The 18,399-nt window shown below is 40.8% G+C and overlaps 1 protein-coding gene across 2 annotated transcripts; it reads right to left on the reverse strand.

Annotated features, from left to right (window-relative positions):
* Positions 1 to 447: 447 nt before the first annotated feature.
* kctd5b (potassium channel tetramerization domain containing 5b) lies at positions 448 to 18,277 on the reverse strand. 2 transcript variants are annotated; one of them, XM_079659420.1, is made up of 7 exons: positions 17,866 to 18,277; positions 10,899 to 11,007; positions 9,530 to 9,621; positions 9,320 to 9,415; positions 9,028 to 9,132; positions 6,424 to 6,549; positions 448 to 3,534 (listed from the first exon to the last, which is right to left on the reverse strand). In XM_079659420.1, the coding sequence occupies exons 1-7, from the start codon at positions 18,085 to 18,087 to the stop codon at positions 3,505 to 3,507; spliced, it is 780 nt and encodes a 259-aa protein (XP_079515546.1). In that variant the 5' UTR covers positions 18,088 to 18,277; the 3' UTR covers positions 448 to 3,504. The 2 variants fall into 2 exon arrangements, with proteins under 2 accessions (XP_079515546.1, XP_079515547.1); XM_079659421.1 differs by lacking the exon at positions 9,028 to 9,132 and having other exon boundaries at positions 17,866 to 18,272.
* Positions 18,278 to 18,399: the final 122 nt, after the last annotated feature.

Genomic DNA, 18,399 nt, shown 5'->3' on the forward strand with positions numbered 1-18,399 from the left:
CATCTTTGACCAGACTAAAGACCGTTAACCCAAACGACTATGTTTGACAATTAAATAGCATATTTACAATTCCTTAACAGTTTGGATGACTCTTTCTGAGATGTTTTCTCATGAATAATAGATCCCCTAACACTGTTTTATATTGCAGTGCAAACAAAGCGAATAAAAAACAATTGTCTACAGTTCTAGTCAGGGATGTTTTAGGGCAACTAAGTCATTAGCAGCCTGTTTCAAGGGAAAGACACAAGAGGGCGTTATTCATCCAAAAAACAGGACTTGTGATTTATACATGTTTTGCTACAGATGTACAGATGTAAGGAAACTACAACTTATTTAAAAAAAAAAAAAAAAAGTATGTGTACTGTTATTTTTAAATGAGAAATACAAAGTAATTTACACTACCAGAGCCACAGGGCAATATCTGAAAAATAAATCACACAGGTAACATTATGAATGACAATATTTTATTGGGTTTACCTTATGCAAGACCATATAGATCTATTCCCTTAACCTCATACTTAGTTTGTACATGTTTAACATTGCATAAGATCATATAGAATAGTGATCTATGTAGTGATATGAGAATCTTATTCATCGATGTAATTGCTAGATTGAGGAGAAATGACACGTTCATTCCCTCTAATTACAAGTGTGATCATCTTCAATCATGCATTACAGTGGTCTGTGGATTATGACTTGAATGTAAAACAAACCGGGCACTTATAAGTATTAGGCTACAGATTTGATAAGTTTGTCCATCACATGAAATGATTATCTATGTCAAATGCTCAACCAGACAACCAGTTTGTGAAGGGCAATATAAGGTAATGTAGCAGTTAAACACCTCAAATGATGTTACATCTTAACCAATCAAAACCAAAACACAAAAACACTTTAAATCTCATCACAGAAAAAAATTAAGTCTAAAAAGACCCAAATAAACTCAGAGCTGACGCAGGTACGTTTAATCCGTTTAAAAGTGAGAATCTCTAACATCGGAGAAGGGTGGAAAGCAAGATTGTCTGCAACGCTCCAGCATAGGCTCTTAAGAAGTGTATGGACTCATGTGTGTGGATATCAGCTCATGTGGAGTGCTAGTTTCCGTTGGTGCAGTCACACAAGTCAGACGAATGTGTGTGAGGGAGTGCAAGACAGTACATAATTGGAAGGCTTCAGAATACTATAGCAAATGTAAACATAGCCTAGCTCTGGCAGGAAATCCAGTCTACTTTGATTAAAACTCTTTGCAGATGTCAAATGTTGCACTTTAAAAGCCCTTGTGTGTGTGTGTGTGTGTTTGTGTGTATATCTATATCAAAAACATGCATTCATACTTGTTTCCCCGACAATATAAAAATGGTTTTAGTCAAGTGTATACGTCTACATGTGAGTAAATGGAGGTTTGTGTGTAGTTAACAAGTCTATATGTACAAAGTGTGCCTGCGTTAAGAAAAGTTGACTCGTTCCCGACACATGGATCAATGTGTACGAAACACATAAGACATTGGATTTTGGTCATTGGGGAAAAAAGAAAAGGCAACACTAAATGATTATTTGTGAATGAAATATCCAACCTATCAAAAACCACACATCAAACCTGAAAACAACTTTCTATATATAAAAAAAAAAGTGTTCTAAAATGCAGTATTTACATTTACAACATTACAGGCTTGTAAGCAATGTGCACAGTGTCGTTTTTTTACACTGTAGTGCTTGTAATGTTGTGTACGAAATCTACACATTTCAAAATGCTTAGAAGAATCTATCACAATGCAGGAAAAATACATGAGTTGTTTTTTTTGTGTGTAAATGTAACAGTCAACTTCATAGCCAGCCAAGTATAGCTTTGTTATTGGTTATCAAAACATGATCCAGGCATGTTATCAGTGTCAGAAATCTCCTGTACAAACAATGCAAAGTCAACGTCATCAAGGTTTTCTAATTTTCTTAAAGATCCAGTATAAACAACTTCCATTCCAAGTTGTGATTTCTATACAGTGTACAAAACGTGCAGTTTTTTTTTTAAAGAGTTAAATATTAATATTGAATTTGGATTATTTACATCAAAACAAAAATCCTCTGGATATGAACAGAAAAAAAAGTCCTTCACCGCTGCCTTCGAGAAGTTCCTGTCCTCAAAGCCCCCCCCCCCACACTACAAACACTTCCCCATTAAAATATCTTAATAAAAGTGATGTTCCCTCAAACATATCAAATAAACCAGTTAGGGAAACCTTAAAGTGTGTGGGGGGAAAAACACCCTTGTCTCGAGGAGGTTTTTCCTGACGGGACAAAGAATAATATTGTAAAACACCTCTGACTATATTGGCAGTTAACTTTGACTTATGAACATGAGGAGTTAAGAAAAATGTCTGGCAGGTTTAACTTGATATAGATTTGCACATTTATAAAGAGATATTACTTCTTCTAAAAGTCCACATTTGCAGAAGCAGCAGAAATCTTACTTTGAAACAATATTTTTGAGTGTGTTAAATGTATATCCAAAACGTATCCTTATAATACAGGGGGGTAAACTTCCTGAACACATAATTATTTAATCCCACAGCACACACTGGCCTTATCTGTGGGCCATAGTGTTACTAAGATTGCAAAATAGAGTGCATGGTGCAACAAACAGCTACACACATTTATTTTTCAGCGATAAAATATCAATTAAGAAGCACTTCGTATCAGATATTCTGCTGTATCGCTATAATAACCTTATTTAGTCTATGTTAAAATTGGACTTCCATATTTCTTTCTTAACAGGACACTTCCAACACCAATAAAAACTGTGCAAGTGATAAATAAAAGAATGCCCCTTAACCTACGGTATCTAATCCCCGACATATCTGTTCAGTTTTGACAGTAAATAAATGTAGAAAAAGATTTTTGACTCAAAGTGAAATGCGTCTGGAAATGTGTGTGTTGTACTGCCGAGATCCTCATGATCATAAATCTCAGTTTAACTGTTTGAAAACGTTGAGAAAATATTTTTTTTTTTTTAGGGGGAATTTGACATTGAATAGCCCAACTCTTTAACATGCGCTAGATAAATGCACAATTCCCTTCTTAACTTCAATGAACAATGATTCTGATACTCAATAGATATAAAGACAATAGTGATCCCTTAGCAGACCCTTGAGTAGGAGGATATAAGAATTAACTCAATAGATGACCCTGAGTGAATCATTGGCCTTATATGATGACGGCCATTTTCTTTATAGCATAAAACATTTGTAGATAGCAATACTTTACTCTCAATTAGAAAAAAAAACTTGCCGCTAATTCTAAAACAAAAAAAAGGTCCAGTTTAAATGTACAGGCACAAATTGTCAGTAAACAGACTTATTTACATCAAAAGATACAAACTAAAATGGAGGGAAAACACAAAATAAATGCACAATCCCCTCCTTCTCCAAAATCTCCATTTTGCCAAACGTTCTTCCTCAGAGATGATATGTGAGCATCATAACACCTGGAGCTCATAATACTGAGTCCTCTTCACATCCGGGAACCCCGCTCCTGAAGGATCTGCAAAGACCAAAACATGATCACATTAACAAAGATGCCATGGTCTAAAACTTTTTAATCTGTACAGTCCGTTGTGTTCAGGGTCATTCTGCATTTTTTACATGTTTCCCTGCAACTGCATACCCTCCCAGACATTTCATCTAGACTCGAGAGTATGTGCTGGCTGAATCAAAGATGCTCCATTCGTCGCAGAGAAAAGGGAAATGCTTGCCCATGTGAGGAAAATAAATAATAACTGATTGTAATGAAAAATAGTTCCGACAGCCCCACCTTTGTTCGGTTGGAAATCACTTTTTCAATTGTTCCAAGTACAATTCTTACATAATACTCCTTCATCCTTTAACTGACCTATCATTTAGTTTGAATTGTTCTTATTAACAGGGGTGCACATAACTGGTACATGCGCGGTAACAATCGGAAATGCGTACCGTCTCTTGTGTCACAAAGCGCATTTGCGTACCGACGTACTTGTGAAGCTTTTCCAGAAGGCGGTTAGATCACCGGGCGACAGAGTCGGTCTCCATGTGCACAGACAGGGCTGCTGTTAACGTCGGTCTGTACATCGGAATTGTGCCAAAACTACGCCAACCGGCTGCGGAGGGAGACTCCCCCCCCCCCCCCCCCCCCCCCTTCACTGGAGAACTGCGCTAAAACAGCTGATTACAGCGTTTACACTCTGTGGTCACGAAGTACTCCACTAGCCCCACCCCCCCCGTCGACGACTTTCCTGAAGTTCTCCACTAGCAACCCCCCCGTTGACGTTCGCGATACAGAGGGCTTCATCAAATAACTTTGAGTGGAGCCAGAAGTTGGAGTACCAAACACTGACTCCAGGTACTCATCTGAGTGCCTCACTGAGAAAGTTATGTGCACCCCTGCTTATTAATGTCTTATCTTTGCAGGTCTATATGGTATTTGTAATTGCATCTATAATGGTTTCTCACTTGTTGTGTAGAACACCAGGAATGAGAGCTATGAGCTATTTATATTAAGTATTGCCTGCTTGCTACCTTAAACATTAGCTCTACAATCATGTAGAAGAATTGGGAGGGATGAAACCCCATGGTCACACATGCAGAGCACACACAGTGAAAGTTGTTCTCTGCTTTTAACCCATTCTAGTACCAGGAGTCTAGTACTAGGAGCAGTGGGCAGCTATTGCACAGCGCCTGGGGAGCAATGGGAGTGAGGGGGGAAGGGGGGTGTTCGGTGCCTTGCTCAAGGGCACCACGGCAGGGCAGGAGGTGAACTGGGACCTCTCCAAGTAGCAGTCCACACTCCATATTTTAGGTCTGGTCGGGGACTTGAACCGGCGACCCTACAGCTCCCAGTCCAAGCCCCTACTGACTGAGCCACTGCCGGACAGATGCATCTTTGTATAGCGCTTGAAATGATACATTGTTTTCCTAATTATGGCACTGTTTTTATTTAAAAGAAAGGACAGATTTAAAAACAAACCAGTGCAGTCAAAACATCAACTACTACTATGTCTAACAATGAAATGGACAATGGGAGCGCAGTAGCCCTCCCTTCCCTTCACATGTCATTGAGTGAGGGACAGTGAGTCAAACGGCAGCAGCTGATGATTCAGCATGGAGTCCATTAACCAGGGCTGAGAGCAGGGCAATCATTACAAGGCTCTTATTTCCACTACAGAAACAAATGGAGCTTTTCCCATCTGGTTAAAAAAAGGAGAGCAAAGAAGAGTTTAACCAGCCTCAGCAGGAACCATCTGGCTTCTGATTATCCTTCCTTTGCTGTGGTTTAAGTACATTATCATCTTTGACATGTTGTTAAAAAATGCAACCTGCATCAAAGAGGCACGGGGAGAAAAGAGAGGGACCAATTGAAGAGGTGTGGTGGAGTGACTTTGAGCAGATGAGCGCTCTTCAGTGAGTCATAAAGAACCTAAATCAGAGTCATTCATTTCTTAATCCATGACTTTGCCTCGCTCTGAGCAACATGCAGACACCGCAGAAGAAGACGGGAAAGGCAGGTTGTGAAGTAATAGATCATATAAATGGTATGTCAAGAGAACAGGTGGTAAATAAAACTAATGGATTATTGTTGAGAGGGCCACATCAACCCACAAAAAAACACTCATAAGATGCAAATGTGTCCAGGAGCTGGAGTGACAACTGATTGCAAATGGTGTCCTTTATTACAAACAATATGTTATAGAACAAGGAGAGATATTTTTAGTTTGAAATTCTTTGCAGAGGACATAAAAGTATTCATACCTAGAGGGATACGATGCCCCTGGAAACAAGTCCCTTCTAAGTCTCTACATTTGTTTGAAAAATGCTCTGGTAGGGTTTAATCTTCCTATCAAAAGAAACAGCAGCATGACTACACAGTGTAACGGTGTGCAGTCGCCTTTAAGGTGTGAGGCCCCCGCAGGGACAAGCCGATGGGAGTTTGAATTCCTCGGGGCAGTGAACGCCTCCTGCTCTGCTCCCAAAGCCCAGGAGAAAATGGCAGACCTTCCCCAAAGCACCACTTATCTGCAGACCTGTCCTTTCTTAATGCCCGGAGCACAGTCAACATTAAAATGGTTAATGCCGGAGAACCAGCTAAAAACGTCAAAATGTCTGTCGCTTTGCTTACATTTTAACTTTTTATCCCCTTCTCTCGTCACTTGTGGTTTGCACTGTTTTGTTAACTGGACTGAGTATCCACAATGTTCTCCTTCATAGAGCCTTCTCATCAATAAACCAGAGGGGCTTTCAGTCCCCTGGTGGCATGTTCATAAATGCAATGCATTTAAAACATTCAGCACAAGTCATCATTCACAGATGTTTGCTGTGGATGGATTTTTTTTTTTTTCACACACACACACACACACACACACACACACACACACACACACACACACTCACTCACTCTTACCTTGGCCTTCTCACTGGGCTCACTGTTTGTCCCGTATGATTGATTGTGCAGCTCCTTGGAGACGACGCACAGGAACTCGGATTGGTCTTCGTTTCCGTAGTTGTAAGAGGAGCCTATGCTGACCAGCTAGAGAGAGACATGAGAGCAGAGAGGGAAAATTAGCCTCAGACGTAGAAAGCTGGTGGAAAAACAGTTCCAAAGACTTTCAAGTAATGATAGACAATCAATCAAGAGGACAGGTTCATGCAACTCAAATTTAAAGCTCCTCAAAAAGCTTTTTTCGAGCTCAAACTGGTTCAAACAGACTCATTAGAGAGTGCCCTGGGTAACTTTAACTCTTAGGATTGTTTTTATAATGAATCATATTGCAGTTTTTGTCTAAATTAGATTCACCGCATTGTATGGGATACAGAGGGGACGCCACATAAAAGACCGGGGTGAGATTTAAACCCAGGATTACATGTTGGCACAATTAGATGTGACATCAAGACCACTAGGCCAACCCTCTTAATAGTTTAAACTAATAAACCCATTGATAACATCTCGAGGCTCAAGAGTTTAAGAGGGGATAGAGATGTGTGGGTTTTAAGATACTACAATTACAAAAAGGCAAACTGTGTTTTTTTAGGACCTGTAAAATGGGCTAACTGAAAACTAAAAAGCAAAGTTATGGCAGAAGAATAAAATAATTGGTGGTCCACAGAAATAAAGCAATGATAATCAAATACATGGCAGAAGAGACCCCACAGAAAGAAGAAAGATCACCAGCTGATAGTTGAATAAATACAGGTGCAAGGGCCCGAACACAGGGAGATGAACAGGGAAAAGGGAACGTGACACGAGAGGACCAGGATTTTTTACCACAAAAAGTTGGAGAAAATAATGTATGCAAAGTATTAGAAACAAGAGTATACTACAAAGCAAAGAAATGAGCCAACTACACAATTGCATAATCCCATCATGAAATGTTTTGACTCAGTGGTTTGAATGTGAGTAGGTCAAAGAACATGTGATTTCTCCAGTGCCTTAACTGCCATGTGAATTACGATCAATTCAATCAGTACTAATTACAATGAGTTGTAAAGAGTCTGTTAACCCTTTAGCTCGGGGGTGTCAAACTCAATTTCATGGAAGGCCACATCAGCATTATGGTTGCTCTCAAAGGGCCGGTTGTAACTTCAAGACTATATAATTATAGATATATAATAAATATAAAATAATCTATTATATTACATTATTGGCTCTGCATTGGATTATTATCAGTTCTGGTAAATAACTACGTCTGAAAGCAGTAGGGCACATCCTTGAAAGCAAATATTCAACAATTACGCCAATTGTAGTTTATATTATATTCTTTGTAAGTTCTTGCGGGCCACATAAAATGAGGCTTTAGCTGCATGTCTTACCAGTGGAAGAAAAAACCAAATTCAACCAAATGATATGTAAAGCTCCTGCTTGTTACAGCAGGTGTTTTTTTTGCATTGAGCATCACATATGTCAGTCAGAAAAATTATTGTGATGAAAAGATTCCCACACACGGCTTCTTAAAAAACAATAAGCGTGGTCATTTCTAGTTTTCCTGTTCCAAGTCATGTCGGCTGGAATAAAAGACACGAGGATAATTTTTAAAAAAAGGGACAGAAGATGCTTTTAAACCAACTTTAAAAACATGAGAAAGAAAGAAAATGGTGTTCCTGAATAACTGCTGAATGTTAAGTGTGTGTACACTGCAGGCTACATGTATACCGTCTGTGCCCAGGTGTGCATGTTCAGACATGCAGCTCCTCATTAGCCGCTGCTGCCGGAGACTTGTTGTTAAGCAATCTCTCTCACATTAGGACTCAGACCAAATCATCTCAACTACCTACCATGGATTCCACTTGTCACGCTGCTTAAGACTCAACAAGCACCAAATCCTAAGGCTTTCAGGGTAAAATATACTTCAACAAATTGTCTATATTAATGCAGCCTTAACGCAGCAGTAGGTCTTTAAATCTCATCTCCCCAAAAGACTTTCCTGCGCTGACGACCAAGCTTTAAGCTTTGCATAAGGAGTGTTTCTAGGAGTTTCCATCTGACCTTTGTAAGGAGATTAGAGAGATTTCAGCTCTAATGGGGGAGCCAGTGATCCCCTGTCTCAGGGAAATCCATTCACACATAACACAACACCCAGACTCATTAGAAATATTAGCTCCGGCTCAACATAACTCATGTAAACTAGGTCTGTTCACTCTTAATGTTTGAATCTGTTGACAAGAAGATAGGGAGGATAACAGGGAGGATAACAGTTCACCACTAACAGCACTATTACAGAACCACAAACAGCCAAGTGGCTAAATCAAAGCAGAACACGGAGAGCTGTGGAAAGGCTTAAACACTGTGAATGCAGTATGAAAAAAAGCATAATAAAACAGAATCACAGACAAGAAGAGAGAAGGCGTCATGTTCTCTTAGCCTCACTGGTGAGCAAGCAGTACAAATGAACACAAAAAAAAGACCAACAGCTATGTGTCTACTTGGGACAAACATGGCCGACGGGGTGTGTATGGACAACATGGGGACCATGCAGTGACCAGCCCGTGGACAGAAAGTTGTTAGACACACCTGTCCGCTGTTGTTTGGCAAAGCAGACGCCTCTCCCTTCACCTCCCTTGACACAATCAGCAGAAACTCTGACTGGTGGGCCCGCCCGTAACCTATACTGACAAGCTGCAACAACCAATCAGAGCACAGAAAGGGATGCCCGGATCATGTATGCGGACATTGAAAAAATATGTGAGTAGCCATTTCCAATATTTAGGATTGGACTTTTTCTGGGTCAATGTGAGCATAGCGGGGTGGGTGAAGCAACATGAAAGGAGGATTGCTGCTGTCCATCCTGCAGGAGGAGACTTACCTGCTCGAACTTCCAGCCGTCGGACATGGTGGACACCATCTGCGTCAGCTCCTCCTCCTGGCACTGCAGCACCCGGTACACATGCTTCACTGGAACCTGAGAGGGGGGGACCACGCGAGAGAGGGAAAGGGAGAGATAACACAACATTAACAGGACGGGAGTGAGTGACACATTGATAGGGAAATGTGTTTAAATAAGAACCTGGTGTACCTGTGATGTTTTACAGTCGCTTTCCCTGATCTTGTCCTTGATGAGCTTTATTAATGATGTGATGTTGTAGAATTCGGCTTCTTCTAGCACGCCTAAAGCAGAAAAAAAGAAACATTTAGGCTTTTAAAAAAAGGCCCATTTACTCTGGTACTGCTAGAAAGTGCATCTACTTTAGGGATTTTGATGTGATTGCAAAATGTTGAAATCTATTCTTTGACTAAATCATATGAATTGTATTTTGTTAAAACTGAGATGTGACAGACATGTGGGCCGTTCTGATTTCTTTGCTACGTTAATATTACCTTTTTTTTTTTGTACATGTATTAAACCGGTCACAATGAGTCATTTTGGGGGACGATTTATTGTCCCAGAAATAATTAGCAATAATATATATTTTTAATTTAAAAGGCTGTTTTAGGCCACTGAAAGAATGATTATATAATATAGTAATAAAGCAAGAACTTCCAAAGAGTATTAATTAATAAGATTATTAAGAGATTGGAATAGGAATAATAAAAAACACAAAGATATTCTAGAAAAATGTAATATAAAACATGACCCAACAGCCTGTCGATCCATTTCATACGATCACTTGATAATGTAAATGTAATGACAGTCAATCCACAGTAATGAACTCAAATATTGAGAACAGGTATTCACAAGTGTGTTACCAATGTGTTTATTACGCTACAGACAGCTGTATTTTCCCACTTGGACTACTGCAATGGTCTCCTGTTTGGGGTTCCCAACAAAACCCTGGACAGGCTCCAGTATGTCCAAAACGGTGCTGCTAGGGTACTCACAAATACAAAGCCGTGGCAGCACATCCCTCCCACCCTCATCCACCTCCACTGGCTGCCGGTCAAGTCCTGCATATCATTCAAAACCCTTCTCCTTACCTACAAGTCCCTGCATGCCCCCCAGTACCTATCGGACATCCTTCACCCACATGCCCCACCCCGGAACCTGCGGTCTTCAGACTCTGGCCTGCTTACCACCCCCCGCACCCAAGCTGCTAACCTTTGGGGACAGAGCCTTCAGCGTGGCAGCCCCCACCCTCTGGAACGCTCTCCCTGCGGAGATCCGCAACATCCCCACGCTTGACGCCTTCAAAAGGGCCCTCAAGACCCATCTGTTCACCAAGGCTGTTGGCCCCTAATTTATTTGTTGTTTTTGTCTGACTGGTTGTCTGATTGCCTTTTGTTTTGTTATGTTATGTTTGTTTTGCCCTGTTCTTCCTTGTAAAGCGACCTTGGGTCTCATGAAAGGTGCTATATAAATCTAAGCTATTATTATTATTATTATTATTATTATTATTATTATTATTATGGAACACATTTCTTGGAGTTCATCTCCACGGAGACGTTACCTTCCTCTGCCAGGTCCCTGTTGAGCACCAGTTTGCCGTGCCTCAAGTAGTTCAGAACCGGCCCAAAGTATGTCGGGTCTCTGTCTATGAGATAGGCACCAGTTTCATCCTGGAAAGCAGAAGAACAGGAGGGTAAGTAACAACACAGTTTTCACTCTTTCAATATTCGCTTCAACAGCCTGGTTTTTAGTTAAACCTGAAGCACAGATAGCAATATTCATTTTGTGGATCCAGTTAAAAGAAGGAGAAAAGAGAATAGAAGAGATTCAAAATCCTTTCATCGTACATTTTATTTCCCATTTCCATATTGCCAGTGTTGCTTTAATAAGGAGACAATGAGCAGGCTTAAATCACATGAGAAATATAATCTGTGGAGGGAAAAAACAACACATCATCAGTGAACAAAACTCAAGGGATGAGAATTATGAGGTCAGCTCCTGTGCTGATAATCTCTACAGGGGTTTAAAGCACATGCGCGCACAGAGGACAACACGAACGGCAGCTTTGGGATATCACTTCAATATTCCCACAGGCCTTGGGTTTGATCCCAATTTCACCACAACCACTGGGTATTCCCTCTATTTCTGTAAGTACTGCGATTAGAACGACTCTGTCTCGCGGGGGAAGAGGACGCTTAAACAATTAGAGCAGAACGTAAAAAGAATCGGAACAGAAGGCTGAATCCACCGAGGGGAGCGGGAGAAAGCACCTTGGCTTTCAACAATTAGCCTCGTCTGTTACAAAGACGGACTAACGCATGTGCAGCCAACTCTAGTTTCACAACAAAAGTAGCCTAACACGATGTGACATTTAGTGAGTCAAACACGCATTGGCATTTAGTAAAACACTGCAGGCACGGACGACAGGCCTTAAGCAAATTCTGTGCTCATTCTCAGTGCTGCAGGATGTTTGACTTTGCATCGGTCGAGCGACGTGGCTTCAGTTAGCTCGTCTTCACAGGCCGAGAGATGGATTCAGCTGAAAACCCATTCATCTTTCCAATAATGAGAAACGGTCCAAGTGCATTTCCTTTTGTAATGAATCTGAACCCTCCTGGCTAGATGACCTCCTTTCCAATGCAAAAAGATCCCACAGGAGCTTAATGGAGCTCTACTCTGGTCGTAATGCCCCGCGTCAGTTCTTTACATCTCTATAGTGAAGTGCACAAGCTTAAGCACAAGCGGGCCTGCGTGGAGGAAACAGACGAGATTAAAGCTGCAAAGCTAACCACGTACAAACCACACAGTGCATATAGTGGTTAAGCTTCTACTCGTGGCTTCCATGAGCATCACCGGTTTGTATTTTTAATTCCTGTCAAACATATCTCCATCTTGTACCTATTGTGTGCTTTCTGAATACAATTACAGTCCTGAAACTTGCCCGTGCAGCGTCAGAGCACAGATGTTATTACCGTTACTCCCTAAATCTATCAAAGCTTTTTTACAGCAAAAACTATGACGGAGAAGTTTAAGTTATTAAGTCTTACAATTTCAGCAATGACTAATATCACTCATTGTATCTTTTTTGAAAGGGGTCAAAATGTCTGTCTCGGCATAAGATGTGATAAACTTCAGTTTTACTTCATATTTTTCTCTTGATTAAGTGCATCCCCACTGGAATGGGAACTACTGCTGTAACAATAACTTTTCAAGGAGCAGGCCGAAAATATCCCCGGTGTTCTTCAAAATAGGGAAATCTTTCAAAAATAATTCAGTTGCAAAGTTTGATATGCTTAAATACAACACGTTGCTGATATGTTTGCATTATTACAGGGGTATTTGGAAAGCCTGAGAGTTAAGGATGTCTCCTCTCAATTCCCTTTTGGCTCTACACCATCAACAATTACATGAACACACCGTTTTTTGGGTTGTTTATTTTAGGGTGTTTCCCTCGTTGGGATGTATTAAACTTGGATGAATGGAAGGTTGATATGGGCCTGTCACCTTTACCCTGAACACGTTTTATCATGTAGGACTCACAGGAGTACATTTCATCAATTAATTAATTTAACCGTGTTGGTGTCAGGGTTCCTTGTATTCAGCATGCCTGTCAATTTGGGACACCTGAGTCATCGGAAATAGTTACAACACCTGCACTTATCCTACTATGACCAGTCAAAAGGTCTCCTGTAAAAAAAAAAACTGATGCACTATACAAATAAACTATTGTATAATGCCTTAAAACACTCCCACTGATCAAACACTCAAAGCTACCATGGGTGCGTACTTGTCTCCTTCTGTAAACATGTTGCTTTTGAACCTGTTATGATGATGAGCCTGTTCTGGGTGTACATGCATCTGCGAGAGCGGGGGCCATTTAAACAAAGGGGACAGTGTCTTTAATTCAAAACAAAACACTGTCTCTGGGGGCCCGGGCTGGGGAGCACTGGGCAACGAGCAGAGGAGACCGTGTGACAATAGAAAGAGGTCGGTTGGGATGTGCTATAAAACGGGCAGAAAAACTAAAAGGGAAACGTGAATACATTTAGTGAATGAGTGTGAAACTCAGTCTGTGAAAGTTCACCATCTTTGTGTAACAATATAAGTGATGACAGTTACTAAAACCTACCTAAATAGACACTATATATATTTGTACATGAATTATTAATTGAATAAAAACGTTAGATTTACACGGGACAAAGCTTAAACCAACAACATCAGATGATATCAACAAATACCCCGACAAATGTCAACACCGCCTACAATAACTACCAAAAATAGGTCAGTTCAGTGTAGGTCAGGCGAGCTACATGGTGTTTTGTGGTTTGGCCATGCAAACATATTTAAAGTGCAAAGCATCCATATAAACAGTAACGAGAGCAAAGCCTTACGACTGGATTCCAACTGAAGCCAAGTTAAAATTGGGCCAATTAGAAGGGAAGGCTTCACAGTAAAGGGAAGTGTAGCGTGTTAACCTTATCATTCTTCTCATACACACAGTACATATCCTCCCACAGGAAATACCATGGTGACCCACCCTCCAAGCATGTGATGTCCATAGGGCTTTCTGCAGATACATTAACACTGAAAGTCAATCCATAATTCAACAAAATGACAAGTCTCTTCAAGTTTGCTCAGGAGTACAACAGTGGGTGTGCACCAAACGTTCAAATGGAACAATTCTGCAATTCAAGCCAGACAGGTGTGGGTAAATGCACTGCTACATTTCATATAGCCCTTTAAAGTAATACTGCAGATGGTAAACATGAATCACAAAAGGGAAAATGGAGTCATTGCCAATTAGCTCAGACCAGGGAATAAAAAGAAAGGAAAGCATTATCAAACGCTGCTCGGACTTCACTGCAGTCGAGTAAAAGCCCAGTGCAGAAACACCGCTTAAAGATGTTTCAGTAGATCTCCTGAGTCACATGACTGTAGCTACTTAGCCAAGTGGAAGTCTGATCCTTGTAGAGTTGGAGCAAGGAGTCCCTCCGGAGTTCAAACCGTAATGGCATAGTCAAATAGCCTTCATCTGCTAAATAATACACACCATCACATCGAGGCTATATTATGCAAAACCATCTCATATTTCAAGATAGTTCACATTGCATTTGAATGAGAGTTTAACCTTTCACTAAGGCCGAGAGGAAAGACTAGCCTTTCTTTGATTTTTTCATTTCAACAAGGCAACACCATCAGTGCGTTTTTGCAGAGCAATTTTTGATGGAGCAGTGCTGCAGGCAGTAAATGAACGGCTCCTTTTAAAAGAAGTCCCCTAAAAGCTTTGCTGTCATTACAAGGGGCCGTTAAGTAGCTCCACGGCTAAGCTGGCAAGCCAGAAAGTCACTGCAACCTGGAGCTTTCTCCTGGCATAAGAAACGGGTATTGCAATAGAAAAAGGGGCTGCGGGTGAAATGATTGACTTTGGTGCAGAATAATATTGCACATGACGACATTTTCATTCACTGAAACACAAGGCTATGATCAACTGTAAGGGACTGGATTATGATGACTGAGTTGCTTTAACACTAATGAGGCCAATAGTATTCTGCAGTGTCCTGTTGAGCACTTACTGCAAGAACACAGAGCAAGAGGAGACCGAGAAATCACCGTTAAATATTTACGTTGCCTAGCACAGTTTGCTCAGGCATGACATACAAGCTGGATAGGGCTTTAAATGCAGCCTTATTTCTCTCACACATCCTGCAGGGAAGTTCTTTGGGCAGCAAATGGATATAAATATGAAAAGAATAAAGATGGTGAAGGAACACGAGTCCTTTGTGATGGGGCGCTTGAAAAATTGATGCAGCTCTCAAAGCTAGAAGGCTGGGTCTCTGCTTGAGAGGTCCTGAGCTGAGTAGTTTGAGGGCGGGAGTTGGTTGGATGCCTATTGAAAACTCTCAGCCCGTTGATTAGACAATTATTAATTTTGAAAACAATATCTGATTATGATTTTGCTGCAGAAATTAGTCACATAAATCTCAACAAACCTAGTTTTAATATTGCAATCATGACAAGAATGAGTAGCATGTCAACTGCGTGGTAAACTATTTGAAAATAATATTTGTAAAGACAAGACTTTTGCTGTTATGGCCGTGCACGTGACAGCACTTCCTCCACTTTCTCCCTGATCTACCCCAATGTGCAAAAGAGGCTCCAGTCAACAACATGAATAATGCAGTTCTCCTCAAGAGTCCTGCTGATGCACGTCCGCCTGCGTGACTGAATACTGAACACTGAACCACTCATTTCCTTGGCTGGGAAACACAATACTGCATTTGCCCAAAAACAGAGGTCTTCAATGATCTGTTACTCGGCTTTCTATTCTCTTGCAGGAGGAAAACGATCTGTTACTCGGCTTCCTATTCTCTTGCAGGATTGTGTGATGCAAAGAAACCTGGCCAATCTTAGGTCAGTTGTAGATTAGATCAAATCATGTCAGTGTAAATAGTTTTGAGACACGCATGTAAGTGATATAATATCTAATGATATCCTTTACGGGAAGCTATCTTAAATGAGACTGCCTGTAGGAGAGTGGTGCGGTAATGGCTTGAGAGCCTGATGCACACTTAAGACAAGGGGATTGAGATGGACTGATCCGTTACTCATGGGAGGATAAACTGACAATATAGCAAGCTGATTATTGAGAGATTAAGATATTTGCATGAAAATACGAGATGAGCCACGGCTTCAGCTTAGTATAAAAACGAGGGCAGGGGTGAAGATTAAAATGTGCAAGTAGATGAAAACAATGAATAATGGGGCAGTAAAATGAACGATGCAAAGCAGAGCACATTACACTATGCATAAAGACACTAATACATTGTGTTCGACAGTGCCGGCGGCCTTAAAGCACACACAGTGCTGTTAAAACCAGCAGATGGACAAACAGAGAGAAGTCTGCTTCTGGAGCATTGAGGCCATTCAGGCAGATGAGTGACTTCATCCCCAGCTCTCAGTTGTCAGCAGCACCTCACCCCACTTGGCAATGACTTATGTGCTCATTAGGGGAGCCTCGCCACCAGCACACAGGCTGATTACTGCAGAGCAAACAGAGCAGAGTAACAGACTAACCCCGGGAGAGAGAGAGGGGGAGAAAACACAAATTGTTCGAGCAATAAAGTATTATATGTGTAGATCATTTGAGAAGTTAATTATAGCACTTGTAGACATTAATATCCCCGGATGAGTCAAAGAACTTTAGATATAAAGTGCAGCAAAACCAATATTAATCTGGACACTTAATGACAATAATATCCTACTTCTAAATTATGTTAGCTGTAATTAGCCCTTCATAGTAAATATATTACAGATAGTCTAGATGTATATATTTTCATTGTCAATATGAATGTATATGTTTTACGTTAGTTAATTTTCACATTATGTGCAATGCCTTGTTTACATGCTGCTGTGACGAAAATAAATCCCTAATTGGGATCAATAAAGTAAATATATTCTAAACGAATTTAATATGATAAAATATTGATTTCAAGATGTTGTCTTTAGAGGAAGCCCTACTAAATATTTTATTGCAATTATTATTGTTGCAGCAGAGCAAAAATAAACCACTTACGGTTTAGACTAAATATTAAAGTATCTACAGTCATACACAACATCGAATTACATTATAGCAAATGTGTAACAGTAGTTTTTTGTCAATAATGGAGAAAATTAGATTGCTGTCAGTATTTGACATTTGACACCTCGATGAGTGCATTGCAATGCAAACGGCCTCAGATAGGGAAAGTTTGCAACTGCTGGGCGACTTAATATTTTCACTGGAAAAGCTATGTGACTCCATTAAATACTTTAAGACACATATGGATTAGTGCAATACCAAACCATTTATCCTGTTAAATAACCCGTGGATTTATAAAGAGAACTGGATACAGCAATGGATGTGGGACCCGTTCATTCCTATGAAAGTTCATCAGTAGCGCATGAAGCCCTAAATGGGGTGACTGTATCTTCAGAAAGTATCCGTAGGTGGGCCCATTGAGCATGCGCACTTGAGTTTTCCCCTCCGATCTCCTGCTCTCGGCTCAGTCATATGTAGAATACAATGAATGTAGATTCAGGCTTTCAGCGTTTACACCCTAATGATTTAAACAAGGGTTATAAAAGTGTTTGTATTGGAGAGTTGATTTATTAATTTGTTTAAATGACCCGCTGATTTACAAACGTTTTGAGCTAAATGACGTCACGGGTACAACCGCCGTTTGGCCACTACGAACATTAGCATCAACGTCTGGCTCAGAAAGATCGAATGTCATGTGGTGACTGTCGGAATCTAGCTAGCTTACCGTGCTAATGCTACCTAGCCACAGAAAAAAATCGAGTAAGCACCAAGTACAAAGAAACACAAATGTTTACAAAGTGTTGAGTCTGGCTAAGCAAGTTGATAAACGCAGGCAACAGCCACCATAACTGCTTAAAAAAATAAAGTGAGCAAAAATTTGAATTTTTGTGTAAAAATTTAAAAAAGTTAGCGCTCCTATAACTACAGTGCTAGCTAGCTTAGCATTTACCTTGTCGGAGTCTAGCTCGGGGTCAGCTTGGCTCAGTCTGTACAGAAAGGATTTTGGATCTCGACACAGCGTCTGTCTCGTTGTTAAAAAATAGGTTCCCCCGACGTTCAGCCGAATCCACTTCGATGACCCCATACAGGCTGAAGTGCTTCTCTCCCCCAGAGAATGGGCCAAACATCTCCGGTGTCCGGAGCTGCTTGTCTCGGAGCTGTTCTCTGCCATCCCTCTCCTCGTCTCCTCCGCCCTCGCTTCGGCTGTGTGCGGCTGACAGGAAATATCTCAGCTGCAGCCACTAAAAACTTGGGAGTCCACGATTCATGCAAAGCAGACTGCCAGCGCCTCAGCCACTCCTACCAACCCACTCCAGCAGCACTGACAGCCACTTGTATTATCCGCAGATAAAAGGTCCTCCTCTTGATACTGACAGCCTGGAAATGTCACATCGTATTAAAATGTCATTTTTAGAAGAGGGGGGAGAAGTACTCAGATCTTGTACTGTAAGTGAAGTATCACAGTGTAGGAATAGTCTGTTAT

Source organism: Notothenia rossii (genome assembly GCF_949606895.1).
Source record: "Notothenia rossii genome assembly, chromosome: 11".
Lineage (NCBI taxonomy): Eukaryota > Metazoa > Chordata > Actinopteri > Perciformes > Nototheniidae > Notothenia > Notothenia rossii.